Source organism: Anopheles merus, chromosome 2L (assembly GCF_017562075.2).
Source record: "Anopheles merus strain MAF chromosome 2L, AmerM5.1, whole genome shotgun sequence".
Lineage (NCBI taxonomy): Eukaryota > Metazoa > Arthropoda > Insecta > Diptera > Culicidae > Anopheles > Anopheles merus.
The window spans coordinates 21,233,568-21,255,088 of record NC_054083.1 but is presented as its reverse complement, the minus strand read 5'-3'; the positions used below and the strand labels follow the sequence as shown (position 1 = coordinate 21,255,088).

Genomic DNA, 21,521 nt, shown 5'->3' with positions numbered 1-21,521 from the left:
TAGATGTTTGTGGGGAAGACGGGTGATTGGCAAACGACAAACGAACATATAGAAGGATTATCACAATGTTTGAAACAATTTGTTTGTTGTTGTGTAGCTTCAAAAATACTATCGATACAGTGTGAAACACAGTATTGTTACCGAAAACCAACATATATAGGCAGCTCCATAAAAGGTACAGCTAGTTTACAAAGGAGAATCGTTCAACTTGGGAATCAACTTCTTGCCTTCCAAATGGTTTCACCTATACTATAATGGGAACAAGGAACCTTGTAATAGCGCACACACGCACACAGCGATACTTACTTTGAACAACGACTCGGCCCTTGGTCGTAGCAGTGCCCATCGAGTTGACGGCCCGCACCTCGTAGTCACCGGAGTCGGCGCCACGCACCATCGTCAGCGACAGCGTGTAGTTTTCGACGCGCTGCGAATCGCGCTTGATCGTCAGCCGTGCGTCCGTCTGGATCGGTTGCCCGTTCTTGAACCAGGTCACCTCCGGCACCGGCTCCGCGTAGATCTCAACCTCGAGCGTGAGCGTCGTATTCTCGTCCACGTCCGTATCCACGAGCGGTTTGCGCACCTTGGGCGAGCACTGCACCGTCGTCATGGCGCTCGTTTCGTCCGTGCCGAGCTCGTTGGTGAACCGGGCCTTGTACACGCCCTGCATTTCCGCCTTCACCTCCTTCAGCACCAGCTGGTAGTACAGGCCGTCCTCCTGGAACTTGTACTCGTTGCGCGACTCGGTAATCTCCACATCGTCGATGTACCACTGCACCTTCGGGCGCGGGTAGCCGTCCGCCTTTACCTCGAGCATCACGTCCGTTTCGCCCTCCTTGCAGGTGAGGGCGGTCAGCTGTTCGCGCACCTTCGACTTGGTGCTCACGTTGACCTGCGACTTTTCCGTCACCGTGCCGTAATCGTTGATGATGTCGGCCGTGTACAGGGCGGTATCGTCCCGGTTGGCCGCGTGTATCTTCAGCACGTACCGGCCGTCCTCAGCAATGATGACGACGCGCTTGCCGTCGGCTACCACCTCCTTGCCGTCCTTGTACCAGCGCACGATCGGGGCCGGGTTGCTCTCGGCCTTCACGACCAGCTCGATGTCCTCCTTCTCGTTCACGACCGTTTCCTCCTGCAGGCGCAGGGTCGTTCGCGGCGGCGAGTTGATCGTAAATTCCCAGAACTCGGACGCCTGGCTGATTTCGTTCATCGCAATGATCTACAAGGAACAAGCAAAGAAAAAAATTGTATTTTTTCTGTTTAATTTATTTATAAAAAGCCTTGTCCTACCGAATAGTTGCCAGCATCCTCCAGCACGGTGTGATTGAACTTGATGATGTAGTAGTTCTCGGCGGTCAGGAATTTGATGCGATCGTCCTCCCGGATTTCCTTGCCGTTGCGGAAGAAGCGCACGGTCGCGGCCGGTACCGCATTGACCTCGATCGACATCTTGTACTGTTCGTTCACCATCGCCGCCATATCGTGCGGTTTCGTGATGGTGGGAGGCGTCTTTACGACCAGATTGATAAACGTCGAGTCTTCGCCGAGCTCGTTCTGGGCCACGATCGAGTAGGCGCCCGCATCGGACGGCTGCACGTCCTTGATGACGAGCGACACGGACTCGGCGTCCTCGTAGAGGAACTTGTACCGACCGCCGGGCTCGATGATCGTACCCTCGTGGCGCCAGACGATCTCCGGCTTCGGGTAGCCCTTGACCTTCATCTCGAGCAGCGCCTTGCCGCCGATTCGGGCCAGCGCTTCCCGCGACTCGACCTCCAGGTGCGGCTTGGATGGTTCCTGTATCAGCTGGTTCACTTGTCCCTGAACGGTCAGTTCAGCGCTACACTGGATATTACCCGAGGACGTCGCGGCAACACAAGTGTAAAGTCCAGCATCTTCGGGCTTGACGTGCTGGAAGACAAGCGCCAGCGAGTCGGAATCATCCGCCATCAGCACCTTGAACCGTTCCTCCGGATCGAACGCTACGCCGTTCTTCTTCCACACGAACTTCGTCTTGTCGTCCAGATTATCGAGCTCGGAGAACAGATCGAGCTGGTCGGCCACGAGCAGCTGGGCCTCGGTCTTGGTGGTGCCGAACTTGTTCCACGCGGTGCACGAGTACACACCGCAGTCGCCCTTGTGCACCTCCGGGATGATCAGCTCGTAATAGCCGATGTCCGCCCGGTCGCGGTTAATCTTCATGCGCTTGTCGGTGTCTAGAATTTCCTTGTCATCCTTGCAGCTATATCACAGGTTGGCAGAGGCGTTGTTTACGCATATTCGAGTTGATAGGAGTGTGTGCGGAATAGAATTAAAGAGCAAACATGCAAGGGTTGGCGTCATGCAATCACTTGGAAGCTTGTCTACGTGGTTAGCATTCGACTACTAACGTGGTTGGGCGCACGCCCTCTTTTTCCATACTTACAATCGAACCTTCGGTGCCGGATCGCCCTTCACCTTCACCATGAAGGTGAGGTAGGTCTTCTCGATGACCTCCGTGTCCTTCAGCTGAACCGAGAACACCGGCGAGTTGGACTCGGACATTGCCTTACGCTGTTCTGGTGTTACTGTGTCACCAAATAGATTGGAGATTACACTTAGAATCGAAGATGGTCGTATGAAGAAAGGCAAAACTTACGTGTTTCAACGATGAGCTGAGCGGTACAGGAGGCATTCTCCGTACCGTTGATGGCACGGGCCGTGTAGATGCCACTGTCCTGCTCACGGCAGTGCTGGATTTCGAGCGAGTACGTAAGATCATCGTTCTCTTTCGTGATCACACGGTCGGCTAGACGATCGTCGAGCGGCTTGTTGTCCTTCAGCCACTGCATGTTGGACATTTCGTCCACCTGCACAGTGAACTTGGCATTCTCACCCGCTGTTGAGTAGGGAATAACACTGTGTTACTTGCTACGCTTTACAAGAACTGCACTCCAAGGGAATGTGTGGATGGAAGGAACACATGAAGAAAGTGATCAACCGGCTCGGTAGCGTAGAGACCGGATAAGGAGTAAACTTAGAACACTTTGAAGTGGAAAGAATGGGAACTTAATCTTTATTGAGAAGGAAAATATTTCCTCGAGCCCATTTGTGGAGGCTTTGGTTGGAAAGACAATGGACGGACAGAAGCGTCACACAAACGGGGACGGCACAGGACAAAAACGGACACTTACACGGACGTCACTGTAAAAAAAAAGTGTGTACTTAAAGCGTTTAACTCTACAAAGCTTGTATCTACAGAAAGCGATACGAATTGGAAGCCTTTCCTAAAAGGGGACTGTTACTCGAGGCTTGGGGTTTGTGTAGTCTCACTTTTGAACTATCAGTTATGTAAGGGGAGTAGTAAGCAATAAAGGACAAGAGGGACTCGATACTACACTGAAAGCGTAAAGCAATCTTGTACTTTTGTTGTACTTTGGTTGGAAGGAGTACCGCAGTTTCACACTCTGTCCCCCGTGTGGTGAAATTGCCCAAACAGAAATGATGATGATCGGAGACAGGTAGAGATGATGATAACCGTGTGTCTTTATCTCTCTGTCACTGGAGATAGTACTGAAAACGTGGACAAAATGGGGCAACTGAGATGAACACTTACGCTCCACCGTGAGACCACGGATCGGTTTGATGAAGTGCGGCCGTATGTTGGTCGGTACGCGGATCTTCTTCGTGTTGGTCGTCGACATCTTGGACACGTGGCGCGTCTCTATCGCAGCTAGTTCTTTCTCTTGAGCTAGATGTGAGTGACGGATATGTCGGATTCGGGATTGCGAGTGAAAAAGAGACAGAAGGCAGGTAGTGGTGATGGTAGGTGTGGGTAGAGCCATGTAAAATTGGAGATCGTAAGATCGAAGTTGGAAGTTGGTGATTTTGTGTTTTTTTGTTGTTGTTCGACAGGGATATGTACGAGTATCAAGAATAAGCCAACCATTAGGCATTTTGTTATGTGTCATATGACGTTTGATTGTATGTGTGTGTTTGTATCGAGGAAAGAGAATAGAAATTAAATAGAGAAAGCATTCCATTAGAGAAAGAGTCGTCACGAGTTGCATCACAACAGTACACAGGAAACAGAGAAGGACAGTTTGCTTTAGAGCCTTTGGTCAGAGATGATGGATCAGCACATGAGTTGTGTGATGAAGTGATCGGTTAGTAGTTGATTAGATCAAGTAATTCCCACACAAATACGCATACAAACACATTGGGTGAACAGCTTCGTGAAAAGACACAACAACGATGTCCATTTGCAACGTCGACCAATTACCATTAGTGACAACGAAGACGAGCACATTAGACATACGCGTACGCCAGTTGATGGTCGATCGATCGCTCGACCGATCGCGAGAAACAATTGCTGGGTAATAATTTTGGATTTTTGAGTTTGCAAGATCACTAAAGCACACTACATTGAAGGCACACGGCGCAGTGCTGGTTACGACAGTGAGAGAGATACACAGACATCCAACGACACGAACAAACACGGTTACAACATGGTCTCGTGGTTTCCCGTGAAGGACCCCACAGCGAATGTTTGTATACCTTCCGAGGTGTGACTCCTGCGCGAGGACAACCGCGATGATGAGTAGCGCGAGTGTGCTGAACCGTAATGGTCCTCCATCCTTAGCTCCTTCTCGATCAGCACCAGGTTCGGGTCGGCCGTGCAGACGCGCGCTCCCGTTACCGGATCCTCGACCGTGTACTGGTACTCGTACACCGGTTCGCGCGGTCGCTTGTCTTCCTCCGGCTCGGGGATCACGATACTGTCGAACTCGCCCTGTTCCGCCTTCACGATCGTGTCCTCCGCGTACAGGACGGTTTCGTCCGCCTTCTTGCAGATGTTCTTGATGCCCTTGAGCTTGCGGTGTGCCGCCGCAATCGAAAAGTCTGGATCGGGTTCGTTGATCTCCCCGTCGAAGAAGGCTTGCGTTTTGCGCTCTAGCTCGTCGGTGTTAACTACAAGTTTGCGCGTAATCTTTGGTGGTGGCGGTGGTGGTGGACGCTCCTTCTTGATGAACACCTCGATCGTCGCCTGATAGACCGGTGGTGGCGGTGGATCGAAGAAGGTAGGCAGCTGCAGTGGCGGAGGTGTACGCTTTTTGTCCTCACGATCGCCGTTACCGTCGTTGCCGTTGTTACTGCCGGCAGAACCACCCTGTTCGCCAGCGGATTGCTCCGATTGGTTGGGTGCTGCACCCTGCTCACCACCACTACCCGCTTGTTGAGCTGATTGATCGGAGGATCCTTCCTGTCCAGCTCCGGAGCTTGGTTGGGAGTTGTTTCCTTCTCCGCCGGATGCGGCCGCACTTGTCGCTGCTTTGGTCACTTGCGGAACCCTCGGCTCGGTACTCGTTTCCAGCACCGATTGGACGAGATTACGGGTGGCAGCAATCTGCTGCAGAAATTCCGTAGCCGTCTCCTTGATCTGTTGGATCTCGCGGATCGATCGCTGCTCAAACTTGCGCCGTATTTCCTGCTCCTCCAGCTCACGGATACGCTTCGCCTCGGCTAGGGTCGCCTTTTCGCGGGCGTATATTTCCTCTAGCTTGCGGTTGAGCGCTTCCTCGCGCGACTTCTGCTCGACGGCACCCTCGACCGGGGACGCGTCGTCGGACACCGCCGCAGGTGCAGTACGACCTGTTGCACGTGCGGTATCCATAAAGAAGCGTAACATTTGGACAAGTTTTTATAGAAGAAAAATATTGTTCATGATGTGAAAATGTACACCGTGATCCTCCCTTGACTCTCATGAATTTGTGTATTGGGATGAAATTTTGAAATGATTGATGTGAGAGGTGAGTTGAATGAATGAATGAGTAAAGCCAGCGAGTAGCGCAAAAAGAAACAGTGTGAAAGGAAAAGAGTTTCAAAGACTTGGCCCACTTACCTTTGCGAGTTGTAGCGGTCTCTACCTGTTTGACACTCTCACTAGCCTTCTGAACGGTTGCGGTCGTCGTTTCAGTCTTCTTCTGTTCCTGTACCTTCACGGACTCAGTCTTCTTTTCCACCGGTTTCGGCACAACCGGTTCCGGCACCTTCTTCGGTTCCTTCGGAGGAGATGTCTTCTTCGGCGAGGATGCTTTCTTTGCCGACTTGGGTGAATCGGGACGGCGAGCTGGTTGTTCTTCGACCTTGGCAGGTTCCGCTACTTTAGGTGACTCCACCGGCTTATTTGCCAGTGGTTTTGTTGGTTCAGCCGGTTTAGCAGGTTCCGGAACGGGTATCGGAGTTTCAGTTTGTTTCGTCGGTTTGGGAGCTTTCACAGGTTCTGGGGCCTTAGCTGGTTGGGTGGCTTTAGGTGCCTCAACCTTAACCGGTTCGGACGCTACCTTCTTGGGAGGTTCAGGCGTAGCCTTCGCTTGTTCAACAGGTTTAGCGACTGGTTCTGCAGGCTTCGAAGGTTTGGTAGGCTCAGGAATCTTCGATGGAGGAGAAGGCTTTGCAGGTTCAGCAGGTTTTGCAGGCTCGGCAGGTTTCGCGGTCTTGGCCGGTTCAGATGGTTTCTCAACTTTAACAGGCTCTGCTGGCTTGGCAAGCTTTGCCGATTCAGTTGGTTTTGTGGGCTCCGGTGTCTTAGTAGTCTTAACTGGTTCAACAGGCTTCGCCGGTTCAACAGGCTTCGCCGGTTCAACAGGCTTTACCGGTTCTACAGGTTTCTCAACCTTCACCGTCTCAGCTGGCTTTACCGGTTCAGATGGTTTCGTCGGCTCCGTAGTCTTAACCGGTTCAACAGGCTTTGCCTGCTCAGCAAGTTTTTCAACCTTTACCGGTTCGGCTGCCTTGGGAGACTCGACGGGCTTCACAGTCTTCGCTGTTTCAGCTGGCTTCTTCGGTTCTTCCGAAGACTTTGCAGTCTTCACCGGTTCAACGGGCTTAGCTGGTTCTGCAGGCTTTACAGTCTTAACTGGCTCTGCAGGCTTGGGAGTTTCAACTGGCTTTGGCGATTCAACAGGCTTGGAGGTCTTAACCGCTTCGGCGGACTTCGATTGTTCTACCGGTTTGTCAACCTTAACCGGTTCAGCAGGCTTCGATGCCTCAACCGATTTTTCCGGCTTGGTCGGTTCTGCTGGCTTCGCTGGCACAGTCTTAGCCGGTTCAACGGTCTTTTTAGGTTCTTCCGGCTTATGTTTAAACGGAACAGCCTCCTTCTTGGGCGATGGAGATTTCGGAGTCTTCGGTGTTTTACCCTTCTTGGGCGAATCAGGTCCCTTATCGCCTGCAGTCTTCGTTGCCTGTTCCGTAAGCTTAATCGGTTCAGGGATCTTCTTTTTCGACTCCTTCACTTCTTTCTGCTCAACTTTCACCGTCTCCTGAACTTTAACAGCTTCTGCACTCTTAATTTCAGCAACTTTTACTTCCGAAGTTTTCGTAACTTGTTCAGTCTTGGTGGCTGTTGTCTCTTGCTTTGCAACCTTCACCGTGGATTGTACCTCCGCTTCCTTCTTCACCGGAACGGGGAGCTTCGAGTTAAGCGTCTCATCAACGCTCAGCGATTGTTGACGCTTGAACGCGTACTTTGCCTCGATCTGGGCGATCTTCGACTGAGGTTCTTCGGCAGATGGAGTTTGGGTTTGCTGCTGCTGCGCTACGGTAACGGTCGTTTCCGTTGTCACTTCGGCTGCCTTAATCTCTTGCAGTTGCTGCTGCTGGCGAGCCTTGAGGGCGGCATACTTCGATTCGATCTGCTGTATCTTCGAAAGCGATTCCGTTTGCGGTGAGTCAGCAGAAGTTGGTTCTGGTTTTGGTTCAGCTTCGCTCTTAATCGTCGCTTCAATCGATTCCTTTACCAGTTCCTTTGCCTGCTGGATGTGGGCAGTGTACTTGGACTCAAGCTGCTGGAGCTTTGAGAGCGGCTCTTCCGGTGCCTTTTCCACCGCAACGGTGGAGACAACGGTTTTTTGTTGCTGTTCTTGTTGCACCGAAGCAGTTGTTTGCTGTTGCTGCTGCTGCTGCTGCTGCTTGACCGACTCTTCCACAGTCGCTCCCGTGAGCGATGATTTACGAGCGGCGTATTTGGATTCGATCTGCTGAATCTTTGAAACGGCTTCCTCTTGCTTCTGAGCCGCGTACTTCGATTCGATCTGCTGGATCTTCGAAACCGCCTCAACGTGCTGCTGCTGCTGCTGCTGTTGGGCTACAACCGCACTGCCAGTAGTGGAGGTCGAGGTTGTTACCTGCTGCTGATGTTGCTCCTGCAGCAACAGTTCCTGCTTCTGCTTGAGTGCGGCAAACTTGGTCTCGACGATCTGAAACTTGGCATCAACAATTTCCGACTTCTGCTCGAGCTGCTTCTGCTTCAGCGCGGCGTACTTCGACTCGATCTGCTTGATTTTGTTCTGCTGCTCGAGCAGCTGCTGCTGAGTTTGCTGAGTTTCAGCGAGGGACGATTCCTGGGACGAGCTGATGCTGGAGTTGCTGGTGGAGCACGAGACGGACGACACCGTCTTGCTCTCCGACTTGCTGCTCTTCGTGACCGAGCTTTCCAGCTGCACCTCCTGTTGGCGTTTCACGGCAACCGATCGCTCGTGTTGCTCCTCCTTCACGGACACGGACGAGGAGGTAACGGACACGGATGATGAGGAGGACGAAGCTGTCTTCGTTTCCGACTGCACCACGCTCGACGCTACGGCGATCGCTTCCTGCTGCTTGGTGTGCGTGAGGTCCAACTTCTTCGCCGACTTCTTCACCTCGAACGCGGCCAACCGTTCCTGGACCGAGGCGGACTTTTCCTCCTCCTCCTCCACCACCACTACCGGCTCCGCCGACTCGCCGAGCTGCTGGGGCAGATGCTGCTGCTGCTGCTGCTGCAGGTACTGGATCTTCTGCAGCGCCTGGTGCGATTCGTCCCGGCTCGTCTTGTGCTTGAACACCACGTAGCTGTCCGCAATGTCGGACGGTTTGATGTTTTCGTCCGTCTTGTGCGCCTCGATGCGCTGCGGCAGCTTGATGATGCTGTCGTCGATGTTGGTTTGCGTCGGATCGAGCCGCAGATCGTCGTTCGAGTGTTCCTGCAGCGCGACCGCGTTGTTGACGTACTCGCTGATCTCGTAGATCCAGCGCTGCTTCGCCTCCTCCGAGTAGGCGATCAGATGGACCGGATCCGAGCCCTTGCCCTTCGGCACCAGCTCGAACGCGCGCGTATCGATGTCCCGTAGCTCGCAGTCCGGCAGGCGCACGATGTCCTTCAGGATGAAGATCGACCGATCGTCCGACAGGCGCTTCACCTTCGTGACGAGGATGCGCGACTTGAACAGGAACAGGTAGCGCTCCTTGATCTTGTTCTCCCGGTCCCGCACGCCAAAGTACTCGTGGGCGAGCACGCGGCCCAGCTTCTGCAGGTTGCCTATCGTGTGTGTGTGTGTAGGGTGTGTTGATGGCCCGGGAAGGAAACAGGGAAAACAGGTTGTATATACACGGCCGCGTACTACGTTTTGCCACATTTGCCTACCTCGGAATCCTTCGATCGCTTCGAGAAATTTGTTGTTCGCCGCCCGGCTCGGCACCGAGAGCATCAGCTCGAGCGCCTTCTGGATGTCGAGCACATTTTCGCCGAGTGCGGTCGAGTACTTGAGCAGTTCCTACGTTGTGCGGACGGAAGTGAGCGACGGAGTTTTGCAAGATGAACGGACATCAAGGTGAGTAAATAGTTTCCCGCGAGAGGGTGTTGGTGTCTTGATCGTGTTGAAATTGCCTTTTTTGAGCAGAGTTGGCAAATGTTGTTTTTAACCCCATGATTTGCTTGCGTAATGTTTCTTTTGTATTGTTACCTTAGTTACTTTATGTATCATTTTTAGGAGCATATTTTTTTTTAAAGAAGGAATCTGTTACCCTCCTTATTTTATCAAAATTTGAACTTCAAATGCCAACGGTGTAATCCTTAGCGTTCTTCGTGGAATGCATTTTTGAATTATTTGTGATTTATGAGTCTTTCTGTTTTGCACCTCTCTTGTGAAAGTGTTATTAAACAAATACGTATTTTTAAAGCACCGACCATCAATTGCATCATCCCCCCCAGTGACACTGAGTCACCCAGCAGAAACGATGAAAGACACACATGGGCAAAAGAAAACCTCGTTAGCCTGATCTCAATCCATCATCGTTTGTCTGCCGCAGTACGCTCACCGCCGTGTGTCGAACACGTAAGTACAGAACGTGTTAAAAGGTAGTACCATCTGTATTACCATTGCGTCATTGAGCCGGGAATAGAAAAAAAACACGTCGGTTTGCAACGTATCACCCGAAATACCAACCATACATTGGCCGTTGAAATAATTAATGCCCGATGAACTGTGGTTGCTAATAATAACAACCCGTCCCAGCAAATGCACATAACGAACGGAATTGAATCCATGGAAAATGGTTTTAATGTATAAAGGTATATAAATCTCTCCCAAAGCTCTACTGGATAGGTCAGTGCATTTTGCAATGTACTTCCTGCTTTTACAACCGGACAACATGAACTGAAAATGCGGTGATGTAACCAGTTCCCGCGTAGTTTATGTGTTTTCCCCCTGGAGTTTGCTACTAAATTTAGCTCCGTGAGGAACTGCGTTGTGCTGTGTTTGTCTGTTTGTTTGTTTATGTGTGTGTGTATTTTTTTCTTTTCCCACTATTTGGTTAGGTCGATCGCAGCTCGATCGACTTTGCGCCTGTGCTCTATGTGCTGTGGTGAAGGTTAATGTTTATTTTTTCTCCCCGAAAAGAAGTGAAGGCCATTTGATGCTCCAAAAAAGCAAGAAGCATTCAGAGCACCTTTTCTCTAATAAAACACACACATGTGAGAGCATGTGTTTCTTTTTTTCAGGTTGAAGTTTGACTCGGTGTTAGTACTGTGAGTGCAATACCTTTTCGTCTTCATGCGGCCATGTTTAGCTCAGCTGATTAGTAGCGGTGTAGGTTAGGATGAGAGAATGATGGTGGTGGTGGTTGTGGTTTGGATGGAATTCTCGAGTAGTGGTGATCGATGTTGGTTTTAGATGTGTGTTATGGTGGTTCTCCTTTTCATGTGCTGTCTTGTACGATCACATCCGGTGTGGTTGCACCTGTGATCTCGCTCACCGGCTCAGAGCCAGAGCTTACCTTGAAGAGTAGTTTGTAATCGTTGATACGCTGGATCGGAAGCTTCAGATGCTCGGTGAGACTTTTATCGTCGTCGATGTTCGCCGATAGCTCCTGCGAAGATGACACAAATCACGCACAAACACAGATACGCAACACACACACACACACAAGAAAAGAGAGAGAGAGAGAGAAGAAGAAGAGAGAAAACGAAAGGAAATCGATTTTTCATTAACTTGGTCACGAACTTTTCACTGACACTCTTAACACTAAGGGCGAATTATTTGCATTCCACCAACAGAAACGTTGTCACTTAAAATAGACTCGTAAAATCACCGAGTTACACTAGTCACACGTTTTCGTCACTAAAATTTCGACCATCTTTCTGCTCCCTACTTAACTGCACACTCGAAATGCCCTAAACAGTGCAGTTGAGGAGGGGGGTGGGTAAAGTTAGTCACAACAGTCTTCTCACCGATAAATTCTCACCAGATTGTCATTCGAAATGGTGATCGACTGACCAAGCCGGTCGAGTAAGAGTCGGACAGTTCGTGGGAAGTAGAACATGTTTGGAGCTACCAGCGGTATTAAAAATAGTTCACACGATAAAATGGAAAGGGAATGAATGCGTCTGTGTTTTTTTCTTCACTATTTTGAAGGAAAACAAATCGATCGTATCGGTCGGTTTCGCACTGCGTGTGACTATTTTTAATCATTTTCCATCATTAATCGCTTGGTAGACGGTAAAGACGAGCTACCTGATGTCTTCGCAAAAGCAAACCTCCGATCGTAGAAATTTCCAAAAATAAGATTTTTTAAAAATAATTCTCAACAAAACAAGCAAACTGTCTCCAACGAAAAAAGGGCGGTTGGATAGCACGCGGATAGAGGCCAAGGTTGTCCACCCTGCCGCACTTCACCGCAGCATGTGTTTCACGGCTAAAACCACCCACCCGTCGGAACATCTGGAAAGGGCTACCCCAAACCGACTGGGCGTGAAATAATAATTCAAAACATTTCACCACGGATTGCGACCTTTCAGCAGCAACCGATGAGCACGACGGTCGTGCCCGCCCACACTACCCGTGATGACCTACGAAAGGCGACATCTGATGGTTTTAGCAACCAGAAGAAGGATGAAACAAAAACAAAAAAACACTCGCAACAGATCAGACTATTTTGCGGGGGCACGTCCACCCGTTGCTGCATTAGTCATGTGGGGGTTGCAGTAACGCACAGGTAAATGCCGTGGGATGGATGTTGATCAGCCGCCAAACAAATACAACAATTTTCAGACAGCCAAAAAGATAGGTAAAGGATGAGGTAATAGTCGTATACAGACACAGCTTTTGACCGCTCACGGTTGATTTCGAGAGCGTGCCAGAGTTTATTTCACCCCATGGAATGATGAGAACACTTGAGATAGTTCCGATCCCACCCTTTTCTGTTTTTGGGTAGTTAAGATCTAGCTCTGGTGATGATGATGGAATGGCTAGATAGAAAAGAGTGACCTTTAACGAAATCATTAAGTAGAGCAATGTCAGCACGTCAAATTTGAGAATAAACAAGGTTTGCCGATTCATCTTGGGGAAATATTGAAAATGATACCATTTGGCCTGGTTTGAAAGCATACATAATCAAGCCGAAAAGTATCACCAGAAATTATTATATCTATGAATATTTTTAAATTTTACAGACATTTTTAAAATAATGGAAACGCCTGGTGTTTCATACACATAGGAGTGTATATATCAGTTAATGGATTAATTAACTTTTAAAACATAAAAAACAACGTTTGCAATAAATCTTATTGGCTTATTTTGTGTAGACCCTCAATTATAGCAGATAAGTTGATAGGCCAAAATGAAAAGGTATATGGAGACGCCTTGTATTTTACAGATTTTCAAACAGATACTCATGATGTTTAATATTCTTAGCACATAAAAATTATATACTTTTGATTCTGAACTATAAATATTTGTGCTGATGGTATTGATCTTGACGAATGTTTTGCAATCATCTAATAGCAATATTTATCTTTAACTTTTGGTTTATCAAACCGTGTTGCTGCTGACGCAAACAGCATCTCCAAGAGCTCTGTCTAACTTAACTCTCCCTATACGACATGCCGGCCAAATTTATGGTGTCCCCGTCGGTTGAATGATTTAGAGCGTGCGGTTTTTTTTCCCCCAACACATTTGTTTATCTTCCAAGTTTTGTCAAACGCCAACGAAAACCCCACTACGGTGGGAAAAAGTGATAAAGGAATAGACACACACACGCCTCAACACGCTTCCTGTTTCCGTGCTACGACTTTCGCCACGTCCTGACTGCGGCTCGCTCAACCTCAATGTAGTTTCAGTGGTCAGCAGCGGTTGGTTTTGTGGACTTGTTGCCGGTTGGATGGCGGCGTTGGTTGTTATAAATAAAATCCCGTTCCGTGTTGTGCCTGTGTCAGGCGGACGTGTGTGTAATTAAAGCTGTCGTGTATGCGAATCGGTTGCGTTCTGGTTGTTTTTCCTTCTTATTTTTTTGTGTGCGCGCAATTGTGATAAGTTTGAGGAAAAGTAAAATTCCCTCCCACAAACATAACGGGAAGGATACAAGACTTACAGGCGATCGCACCCCGACAGTGCTCGTCAGTGATCGTCAGATCGAGTGCGGGAATGTTTTAAGGAATTGTGAATAAAAATAATGTTTGCAATGAATGAACAATGAAGAAGTAATGGTAAATGAAATAAGAGAAAAAAAACTTATTTTGAAGACACTAGACTGGTCTGGATCGTTACCGCACCCGACGTGGGTGAAAGTGACGTAAATGGCGGGCGTGGATTTTTTATCTTTGACACATTTCTTTTTTGGCACACATTTCTCTCTCTCTCTCTCTCTCTCTCTCTCTCTCTCTCATACTCCATCTGTTCTGCTCTCTCCGTCTCTCCTTTATGCACAACCACACACACAGGGAAACTATAAAATTGCGCGGGTTAAATCAGCGCTCGATTTAGAACATGATTTATCTCTCCCGAGTTCTATTGCACATCAGCAGGCTTTCCTAGTTTACGATTAGATTTCCACCAGCTTTTCATTGCTTATTTGCATTGGAAGGTATTTAAACATTACATACAGAAGCATTTTTCACAACACTGCCACACATTATCTCTCTCGCAAAAGAATCAGTTGCCCCCAAAAAGCAAGTGGTGGCAAACAATAATTTTCCTTAGCACATCACGAAAAGCCACGATCAGCCATTGTTCAAAAATAACACAACACACACTGGTCACTGGTCTCTTGCAACATCCCTCAAAACCACACACCGCAACCATTTACATTTATGCAAGCACTTGCTTTTTTGCATCTCTTTTTGATTTTTTCTCGTACATTGATATCAATGATTATGCAATGGTTTCCCAGTGCGGACAAAGGGATGTTTCACAATATTTTAATACAATATTTTCCCACTGAAATTCGCCACATTGCAAACTCACTTTATAGTAAATTCTAATTTTCGAAACTCGAACCGCGAGCCACGTACGTTTCGCGATCACGACTCCAGCAGCGATCGCACTAAACCGACCCCTGCGATCCCTGCGCGAACAGGACGGGTGGGTTGGCAAACGGAACCAACACACACACACACACTGACTTTAGAGACGCGGGCACAATCTGCTTTTTTTTGTTCAAGGAAATCCTAGCAGCTTCGGATCGATCTGTCCACTGGCAGCTTTGAAGTACGACTGAAATTCGGCTACCCCATGCGACCGTGAGCGAAAAATATAGATATTCTAAAATTACGTCCGGACCGAAAAATTTCCTTCAACCCACCCAGCCGCACACCGAGCGCAGTGAGTGTTGCGCACGTCTGTGTGTGCGTCATGTGCGACCGGGCGTACGGAGCAGCGAGAGGGTGTTGGAGAGGAAAAAACGGCAACACACAGGGTGCGGTAACAGGTGGTACGAAGCGTAACGGCAATGTGACGTTCTGTGCCCTCTTGAATGTGTGCGTGTTCACTAGAGAGCTAGCTACTAAGACACAGCGGGATGAGTGAAAGGAGAAGTGTAAGCTATCAGTCGGCCATTGGCCATCTGAGCTGCTGATGAGATTGACGGGAGCACATTGGGGCTGGGTTTAACGTGTGGTTGGAAAAAAACGAAAACCCAACTTTCCTTCAAGACCAAGCAAACGCTGGACCAATTTATCACACCCATACACACACGCCGCTAGTCATTTTTTAATGTGCTCAAAATTTGAATGTTTGGGAAAATCATTCCTCCCCACGCCTCCCCGTTGAAGGTTGCACTCGGGATGGAGCGTGTTAGTGGCATTGATTTTACAGACGCGCCTGGTGACGTTAATGTTGACGCCAGAGCGTGGTTGTTGTTGGTTTTGGTCCGCTGCCATCTTGTATATACAGTTAAAAAAAATGAGGCAAAAACTCCTCAGCAGGCGGAGAAAAATTGCAAGGGGAAGGACTACCGAAAATTTTTCACCTTGACTTACATACATCTGTCGCTCGCGGTGCGCTGTACTATGGTGACGGCGCGGTGGCGGCAAGGTAATCAAATAATTCGGTTCTGCATTTACGGTGGAAGGAATGTGGCGCCTATTAGTGCACGGTTGCATTCATGCCGGGGCGCCGTTCATCCCGTACGTAATGAGCCGAGCTGATAGGCTGTGGCGTTTCGGGTAAAAATAAACCCCCTTTATGGGGAAAAGGCACCTCTGTTCGGCACAAAAGCTCAGCGACTGTTTTGTAAACTAAAGATTGGACACATACATATAATCATGGTTTTGGTTTAAATGAAATACATGCTCTACTTGATTATTTAAGTCTCAAATAGGTTTTTGTTTTTAATTACATCAGCCACTTTCCCAAACTCGATCGAATTCCGGAACGATCGCAGCGATTGTCAAAATGACATAAAATGGTGGTTTCCTTGGATGTGTTTGGATCATTTTGTCATATTGTACGTATAACTGAGCAGGATACTCATGAAATAGATTAAAGTAACCGTTGTATCTAGGCAACTGCAATTATCGTTCCTCTTCGATCGAGTTTGGTGTTCCCCGATTTACGCTATTAATGTGGCAAAAGCGTACTCAGCGTACTTTCGGGATTTTCAGACAAATTATATCTAATTTTGTTATAATTTCGCATGGAGTGATTTAGGCACTAAAATAGTTAATAAATAAATAATAAAGGAGATTTCTACTAAAGATCTTTGTGCCTTTTAAAATGATTTTTAAAATTCGACCAAAAGGGAATTCAAAGAACTGTCAAATTAAAAAAAAAAAACACATATAGAGAAATCGCGTAGCGGAATTTGGGGCAAGTGTGCCACCTTAAGCATTTCATGTTATAACTCACTAAAACGTTTGTTAAAAGCCGATTTAAATCTCATAACCATTTTACATCTATTTCCTCACTTATAAATGAATTTTGCTTGAAAAAGGGGCAAGAGTGCCACTCGTATAGGGCAAGACGGCCACCTGGTTAAAATTAAACGTATTTCTTAGATAAATGGAAATTGTTTCGTTTGTGGCATTACTATATGTATTCCTACATGTACATTCCTACATCGCAATATGGTTTGTTGCTGATCTGTTTTTTCCGGGGTGGAATTCGCTTGTAATAGCGCACCATACCTCTGCACGCTACAACACATCCCATGATTTTTGAGAGCTTGAAACTCAACATAAATCAGTTCAACACAATTGGATATATCGATTGATCTATATGAAATTCGGCTCAGTATACCTATTCATTGGAAAGCAACAAACTGTATACACAATAGATCATTTAAATAAAAATGTTATGGAAAAAAGCTTGGTGGCACTCTTGCCCCTATGGCGCACTTGCCCCAAATTTCGCTATATAGCATAAATTTTATAGTTAAAGTCTTAGTAATCAAAATACATACAAATAAGTGTTAAGGATAATCTTCAATGTGAAATAAGAGGTTTTCCAATATAATTAAAGAGATTGAATACGAACTAAGAAGCTTAAGTTCGTCAAAATGTCTTCTTTTTATGTTCTACCAGTATTTTTTCCCACTTCATCAAACTTATTTTACACACTCTTATTCTAATTGTTCTCTCTACAACGTGTTTAAATGTCCTCGTTATTTTAATAATAAATGTTGTAAGTGGCTGAATGTTTATATATTATAAATTTGTCTCTTATCGAATTTTGTCAGCTGCAATTAATGTTAATTATTTACCACACTACGACATCGCAGTAAAATCATCAGAATGACCCGAGCCATAAAATGTATATATTTAAGTAGACAAAATAAACGAATAAACATGAATGTTTTACAAGCAGTGCTATTCGCAGACATCCAAAATTAAAAAAAAAATAGAATCACGTCTGACCAAACCAATTGGGTTGAAAAAAAAACCTGCGTGTCAGAAAAAAACATACATTTTGCAACACGAATTTTGAAATCCTTTTGACAAAACATACAGCAAATTCTGTTGAGTTGCAAAAGCACGACATGCAGCGCCTCGTGCGTACAGCGGACGTACAATTTTCCGATCACTGACACCGACAGCGCGCCAGCTGTGCGCCATTTTTTCGCAAATCGATCTTCCGTTTGCAGAAGCTGCAATTGGCCGGAACGAACCAAGAGTGAGAAAATGAGAGAAAAAGAAAAAGAGAGGGAAAGAGAGCGGGACGCAGGTCGGCTGAGTTTATCTCATATTCGCGTGTTGTTTGCGTTTGGCTGCAAAATCCGCACAGCACCGCGCCCGTTCTGTGTGCTTTAATTTTAGACCAACCAAATCAAAATTCGAACCGCTCAATAAACCGGCCACCGAGAGGCGGACGATTGCGCTGCAAACTGATCCGGCGTTTCGTTCATTATTCGACTCATTTCCAAATGAAACTTACTATCATCAGCGTCACTAGGTTAATGGAGCTGAGAGTAGTAAGACGGAGACGGAAATGAAATGGATCTGTAATTTAAGCCGGTTAGTTTTTGCTTTTAATTCGCTTTTTGTGCGTTTCTTCCTTATCCCTGCCGGTGGTGACATATGCGCAAGTCGACCGTTTTTTTTTTCTTCTACAGTGCGACACCGGCTGCCGGTTAATTGGTTGCACGGTAACAGTTAATGAACGGCGAAACGATCCCTCATCAAAACTGTGAGCGTAATGTTCGCTCTGCCAGCACTTAAACTCGTCAGTAAAAAAGACGCACCTAACCGTTAATACACGATCCCTATGTTGTATAATAGAACAATTCCGTCAACCATTAAACCCCTACACCGAAACCTCTCGCCTCTCTCTCTCTTTCCAATAGCTACCCTGCTGTGACATAATCTAGACAAGAGATTTGATGAGTTTTCTGCCCCTTTAAAACAGCTCAGTATGTTGCAATTGCTGAACAGTGCGATCGGATCAGGACCTCACGTACGTAGGTCGACACAGGAAAAGAGCAAGAAAATCTTCCCATTTACATGCCGCTTGTTTTCTGCTATAAAGTTGGGTCGAAAAATAGAAACCTAATCCGTTTGCTAGCGTGTCCGAGATGGGGGCCCGAAACAGTTGAGCCATACACACACACACACGCGGGCACACAATTTCCGGCAGCAACGATTGAGTAACAAGTGTGTGCAGACTCGGAAGGTTTTGTCGTAAGCTGACCCCGCGTAGATAGAAACGGCACACATACGTTACACACATTGGCCTGTGCCAGTGTACCGTTGTTTCATCATACATTTGACAGCTGTCGACGTGATCTGGGAAGGGAGGAGGCACGGCAGCCAGAGGTAAGCAATTCTTATTACGTCGGTTGGTGAAATTGTACCGCACATTAAGCGCATACACGCACGTATTGAGGTCTGCATTTCCGTCATCATGGGGCCAGCGATGCGCTGTCGGCTACAAACTTGCAACTTAAGGGGACTAGCGCACGTTAGAGCGTTCAGTTAATCGTCTGGTAGATCGTATATTAACCAAAGCGGACTAATCCCGCAGCTCGTCTCAGCTAATCTCCGGTTAGTTTTCCGGCATCGGAGCAGCGAACTGAAGAACTGAACCGATCCGGGTGTGCCTGTGTCGCATGGGAAATCTTTTATTTTCGTGCTGAACGTTAAATACGAAGCAGTGATTTGAAATTAAGAAGAGAGAGAGAGATATCGTAAGTCAAAAAAGAGAGTTTTTGAGAGATCGTTCAAAAGTTTAAACGTGGTAGGATTTAGCTAAGTGTGCTTGCCAAATCCAGCATAGTCCATCTTAATTCCAACAGATGGCGCTAGCTGCAGAGAAGAGAGATAAAGTTGTTTGTGCTTAACGCTACTACTAGCTTTGAGAGCGATACCGACTGCACCATCTAGCTTAAAGTTTTCGTCAAGGATTGCTTTAGCTACAGTGTCTGCCGTATAAATATGGTTCAATTGACACAATTCAACATTCTGCCAATCATGTTACGTACCATAAAGAAGTCTCGGATGGCATCGTTCGATGCAAGAAATTCCTGCGCAACCGGTGCATCGCGACAGTACTTGACGTGCTTGTCGAAGTCGCGCTCGAGCCGCAGGAACGTTTTGCCGATCATCTTCGGATTGTTCGCGTAGTATTTCACACCCTCGATAAGTACCCTGAAAGTGTGGTGGCAATAAAAACCGAGTGGGCCAATTATCCATCTTGCGGAGCGAATATTTGACGATCGCAATAAAAGCAAAGTTTGCACTTACGTGTTGTGAAAGTCCGCAATCTGCTTGAAGTTATTAAAGATGTCATCTTTGTGATCGCGCACCACACGCGGCACCTTGTTGTCCTTGTTGTCGATGTACTTGAGGTAGTTGTCGACGACCTGCTGCAGATCCTTGGCGAACTCTTCCTCCGTTTCGACCAGCTCGCGAACGACGGCTCTGGAGAAAAGGCAATGTTTAGTATCTCTGACATGTATATTGTACCTTGCGCTCTAGTACTTACTCTCGCCGATATGCGGCATCGTTGGATTTCTCGCCGAACACGGCCTGCTCGGTATGATTGATGTCCAGCACGGACACCGGTATCCAGCCGGCTTTCGCGTTGTCGTCACCGTCAAAGATTCGTACTTTCCACCTGTTTGCGTTTTGGGTTGGTGGGGGAATTGCGATTTAATGACATCTTCAAATAAGTTTCGGAATTCAGGCTGTGGCACGTGCCAGGCCCGACGACCCCTGCGGCTGCTACTTACTTCTCGTTCGGTTTCGGTTGATACGGTGGCTGTGGACTGACGCTACGACGATGGGACGAGCTCTGGTGGTTCTTCTTCGGCTTCACCGCCAGCTTGTGCCTCGAGGCCGAGCTGTCGAGCCGGTCCTCGCTCTGGCCAATGTTCATCTGCGGATCGAGCTTCGGCTTCCTGGCAGTGTGGCGTGTGGCGTGTGGCGGGAAATGGATAAGCCAACCCAACCGTTGAGTTAGTAAGCGGGTTTGTAATTGAGCCAACAGCAGTACTTACTTTGCCGCATTGACGGCCGAATCGCCCATATCGAGGACCTCGACCAGATCGCCAACGCGCACCGAGATCGAGTCCGGTCCTTCGGCATCGTAGTTTTTGTTCACAACCAAAATATCGTACATCTGGGAGGGGTTCGTAGATGAAGCAGAACGGAAAGGATTAGCGCAGTGTGTCACACGGGCGGATGTACATTTAATGAAAATAAATGGTTGTAATCAAGGCGAGTGGTGCCAGGAGGGCTTATTAAAATTAATAAATAGGCCGTTCAAATGTCACAATGATCAGATTTTGCTGAGCAAATTGCAATATTTAGAAACTGATAGAAGAGGCAATGTATGAAAAACGCCACAAGGTATGCAATTTGCAAAACAAAATCTCTTTTTTATGATTTGTAACATCTTATTTACTCCATTAATGAATTATTTTACCTAACTAGTTATTTTAGCCGGTCTCATGGTACAGTCGTCAACTCGTACGACTTAACAACATGCCCGTCATGGGTTCAAGCCCCAAATAGACCGTGCCGCCATACGTAGGACTGACTATCCTACTATGGGGGGAAATCAATAAGTCACTGAAAGCCAACCCCACAAGTGGGTTGGCAGGCCTTGACCGGCATCGGTTGTCGAGCCAAAGAAGAAGAAGTTATTTTGGACCGATACCACCGACGAAAACTGACGTTCTGAAGGGAATGAGGTGTAAGTGTACGCGAAACGGTTTACTGCTAAAACAGGGGGATTAAAACACGGGCCAGTTCTTCGGCTCCTCCTACGGACATTTTGGCATCGCTAATTGAGCCAAAGCGGCTCATCTATTTTGAAAACACTTCACCCGGAGCGCGCATGCCGAACGTGTTGTTGGCAGCAATTGCGTCCGCGCTGCGAAGAGAACACACGGGGACAATTTTTGGGTGTTAATTTGCCACGGAAAACCACCCCTTCCAGCACAAAAATCATGTCCGGATTCGAGAGTCGGACGTCCACTATGCGATATGCGATACGTGTCTGGCGAACGCG

At 47.6% G+C, this 21,521-nt stretch overlaps 1 protein-coding gene across 8 annotated transcripts in view; it reads right to left on the bottom strand.

Moving 5' to 3' along the window:
• Positions 1–21,521, bottom strand: part of LOC121591583 (obscurin) — a 65,696-nt gene that overhangs the window by 12,447 nt on the left and 31,728 nt on the right. For 3 of the 8 annotated variants that reach the window (XM_041912278.1, XM_041912279.1, XM_041912280.1), the window contains 14 exons: positions 20,506–20,627; positions 20,239–20,406; positions 19,992–20,123; positions 19,751–19,927; positions 19,489–19,654; positions 11,077–11,169; positions 9,446–9,575; positions 5,885–9,340; positions 4,540–5,634; positions 3,599–3,733; positions 2,642–2,881; positions 2,429–2,570; positions 1,294–2,245; positions 307–1,222 (listed from right to left, as the gene is read on the bottom strand). In XM_041912278.1, coding sequence (XP_041768212.1) covers positions 307–1,222; positions 1,294–2,245; positions 2,429–2,570; positions 2,642–2,881; positions 3,599–3,733; positions 4,540–5,634; positions 5,885–9,340; positions 9,446–9,575; positions 11,077–11,169; positions 19,489–19,654; positions 19,751–19,927; positions 19,992–20,123; positions 20,239–20,406; positions 20,506–20,627 — 7,924 coding nt within the window. Of the gene's footprint in view, positions 1–306; positions 1,223–1,293; positions 2,246–2,428; positions 2,571–2,641; positions 2,882–3,598; positions 3,734–4,539; positions 5,635–5,884; positions 9,341–9,445; positions 9,576–11,076; positions 11,170–14,540; positions 14,807–19,488; positions 19,655–19,750; positions 19,928–19,991; positions 20,124–20,238; positions 20,407–20,505; positions 20,628–21,521 lie in introns of those variants that run through there. The other 5 variants (XM_041912277.1, XM_041912281.1, XM_041912282.1 and 2 more) reach the window with 5 other exon arrangements.